This window comes from Alligator sinensis, unplaced genomic scaffold (genome assembly GCF_000455745.1).
Source record: "Alligator sinensis unplaced genomic scaffold, ASM45574v1 scaffold1156_1, whole genome shotgun sequence".
NCBI classification, from domain to species: domain Eukaryota; kingdom Metazoa; phylum Chordata; order Crocodylia; family Alligatoridae; genus Alligator; species Alligator sinensis.
The window spans coordinates 800,376-803,456 of NW_005842296.1; the positions used below are offsets into that span (position 1 = coordinate 800,376).

The 3,081-nt window shown below is 41.9% G+C and overlaps 1 protein-coding gene across 1 annotated transcript in view; it reads left to right on the plus strand.

Annotated features, from left to right (window-relative positions):
* The window catches only part of RUNX2 (runt related transcription factor 2), a 131,753-nt gene that overhangs the window by 11,037 nt on the left and 117,635 nt on the right, over positions 1-3,081 (plus strand). Inside the window, exon 2 of the mRNA XM_025209577.1 lies at positions 5-169. Within this exon, the coding sequence (XP_025065362.1) occupies positions 5-169 (165 nt within the window). The remainder of the gene's footprint in view (positions 1-4; positions 170-3,081) is intronic.

Genomic DNA, 3,081 nt, shown 5'->3' on the forward strand with positions numbered 1-3,081 from the left:
GGAGGCGGCGGCCGCGGTGCCCCGGCTGCGCCCGCACGACAACCGCACCATGGTGGAGATCATCGCGGACCACCCCGCCGAGCTGGTGCGCACCGACAGCCCCAACTTCCTGTGCTCCGTGCTGCCCTCGCACTGGCGCTGCAACAAGACCCTCCCGGTGGCATTCAAGGTAAAGCCCCGCGGGTCCCGGCCCCCCCCTTGCTGGACAGGGCACCTGCCCGGCAGCTCTCCCCGCCCTCTGCCCCGCAGCCCCCAAAACCGCTGTGGGGACCGCCCCGGGTTGGGCAAAGCCGCAGCCAGGGAGTCCCCCCACCTTGCAAAGCAGGGGACACCCCTCTTCTTCCAGGACTGGAGGGGAAAGGGGGAAAGGAGGCAGAGCAGGGGGTCTGGTCTGGATGTAGCTCCCGCTCCAGGGTGCACAGCCCTCAGGTGTGCAGCCCAGCACCTCTGGGAGTGCAGGTGTGGGAGGGGACCCGTCACCCTTGGCGGCTGGTGCTCCTTGGACCTGTCAGCCAGAGAAGGTCCCTTTCTCAGGCTGCTCTCACCCTGCTGGAAGTGTGGACCAACCCCTAGGAAATGCTGGCTGCAAAGCTTGGGTGCAGACACCATAGTTAAACCTCACCAAAGGCAAGAGATGTCTTTTGTGGGCTTCCCAGCCGCACTTTCTTTATGCCCATGCTAGCTAAACACTTGATTCAGTGTGAGATGCTATGTGATTACACTGTCCAAAAGGACTGGGATTGTCTGGGCTTCTTGAGGCAGCAGGTATGCTGAACTGGCCTTAGTCTCCTGCCCATCGTGGCTGTCCAGCGTGTCTACATTTCCATGCATCTGTATTTTACATGCGTAATATCTGTGCACGTATTCTCTCACATGAATAGCCAGTGTACCTGACCTTGATTTGCTATGAAATGATGTTGGAAGTTCCTATTTTGCGTTTGGTGAAAAAGATCTTGAGCCAATAAAAAAAAATATATATATTCGTTGTCATTGAGGTGAAATTCTGTTTCATTACAGTAGTTTCAAACTAAAATAATACAGGTCTAGATAGCCTATAAAAAACTTTTCACTGGAACTTAACGGAGAACAAAAGCAATTATCTTTAAAAAAGAAAGACCATCTGGGCTGTCCAGTAACTCAATAGTAAAACGGTTCGCATGAAGCACGCATTATGAAAAGTGGAACTGAAGTTTTATTGGCAATAAATAATATGTTGATGATAATATTTTGAATGGTGTGCTAAGTATATCATAATTCTCTTACAGGGATCTCTGGTTAAAAAGTGCTTTGGACATACCACTGTTTTAATTTAAAAAACAGATATAAATCACATGTAGGAAAGGAAGTATGTTGTAAACTGTGCTGGTTTTGATTATAATTTTAAAAAATCATGTTGGCTAAGTATTGCACTTGAATTTAAGCATTAATATTTATGTGAGCTGATGAGGGAGTTCTTGTTGAATGTTCTCAGTAGTAAGATTAAATTTGTGCATATCATTTTTTATAGTGAAGAATGTTAACAACACACTTATTAACATAGCTTTAAGCATAACTGCTTAATCATGTTCAGGTAGCTAAGATATAAAGGAAATGGAGCCCGTGGGCCTGGGTCCAAACTATGTTCACCTTATTCATATTCAGAGTTTTACGGTAGACAGCAGTGCTACTTATTTGAGTACAACACCCAGCATTTGGCCCCCTATTGACATGTCTTTCTGGAGCTTCTTACATAGGGTTCTTGCACCAGGCTTGCATTTCCTTTGTTGGCCCTGCCTGATGCTGATAATAGCACAAAATCTTAGTCAATGTATGATAGCAGCAAAGAATCAATGTACAGTATTAACGCTATACCCAGTAGCACCAAGTAGTTAAGGGGCTGTCAACATTTCCACTCCAAGCCCCAGTTTTCAGAGTTTATAACTCAGCTGTTTTAAATAGCTTCAAGCTGAAACTTGGTATATAAATTATCAGCCCAGATGTATATTTTTAAACAAAAAGTAGTGCAAATAAGCCATTCTGTTTTAAGTTACAGAGCATTAAAATATTTTTTAATAGTATCAGATGCTCTTTTGTCAAACTCCAGGAAAAACATTTTTAATATGGCACACTTTGCTTTCAGGGGCCCATTTGATGCAAACGATGCCTTTCAGTATTTTGCGAGAGCAGGTATTGAAATGATAGCCACATTAGTGTGTGAAAACAGCTATTTAGCTTCTTCACGAGCTCATTTTTTAAACAATAGTTTTACTATTCAGAAAGCCTTATTACCTAATATTATTGCGTAGTATTTTTGCTTTGCATCTATAACTTCAGCCTTCAGAGCAAATACCTTGGCCTTTTCAACTCCCATTGGACTGAAACTGGGCAAACAGGTTGCCAGACCAGATGTGAATTGTTATATGAAAAATATGTAAATTGATAAGTAATTTTCAAGTTGTCAGAATATTTTTTTTTATGTTATGCCTTTATGTGCTTTTTTTCCTGAGCCCTCACAGAAAAACCATGCTTAATTTTAGTCATCTGAATTTATAGGTAGTTTAATATGGATTGGTGCCTTCTGGAAAGTAAATATTTTGAAATGGTGGAGATATTTATGTTTGAAAAATAGCTAAGCAGCCTACATATGTAGTAGCTACTTTTCATTCTTTTTCAAAGCGTGCTTAGTACTACTGTCCCATGTTTTTTTACAATGCATTTATAATCTTTCATTTTCTAGGATATATTAAGTCGTTTTAAATTGTGATGTGTGGCATAGAAATGGCCAAGTGGAGTTTGCATTCTTTACATACAAAGTTTCTCGGCATAAACAGTTATTTTTAATTTACAACGTGCCAAAATGCTGTATATTTTTCTAGGTTTCAATTTTTTTGTAAAGTTCTGGGCCAAAACACCGACATGGCATACGTACTATAGTCTTTGGATATTTCATTACAAAAATGTGAAACCACAGTGGCAAATGTATTACTCTTAACTCTGTAGTAGAGCAACTGTTTGTGCAGAGTGACTGAACGTTGTTTTTATTGGACACAGCTCAGGTTTGCACCCCAGATTTCAGTCTGTCTTTTCAACGTGTCTTTCCCT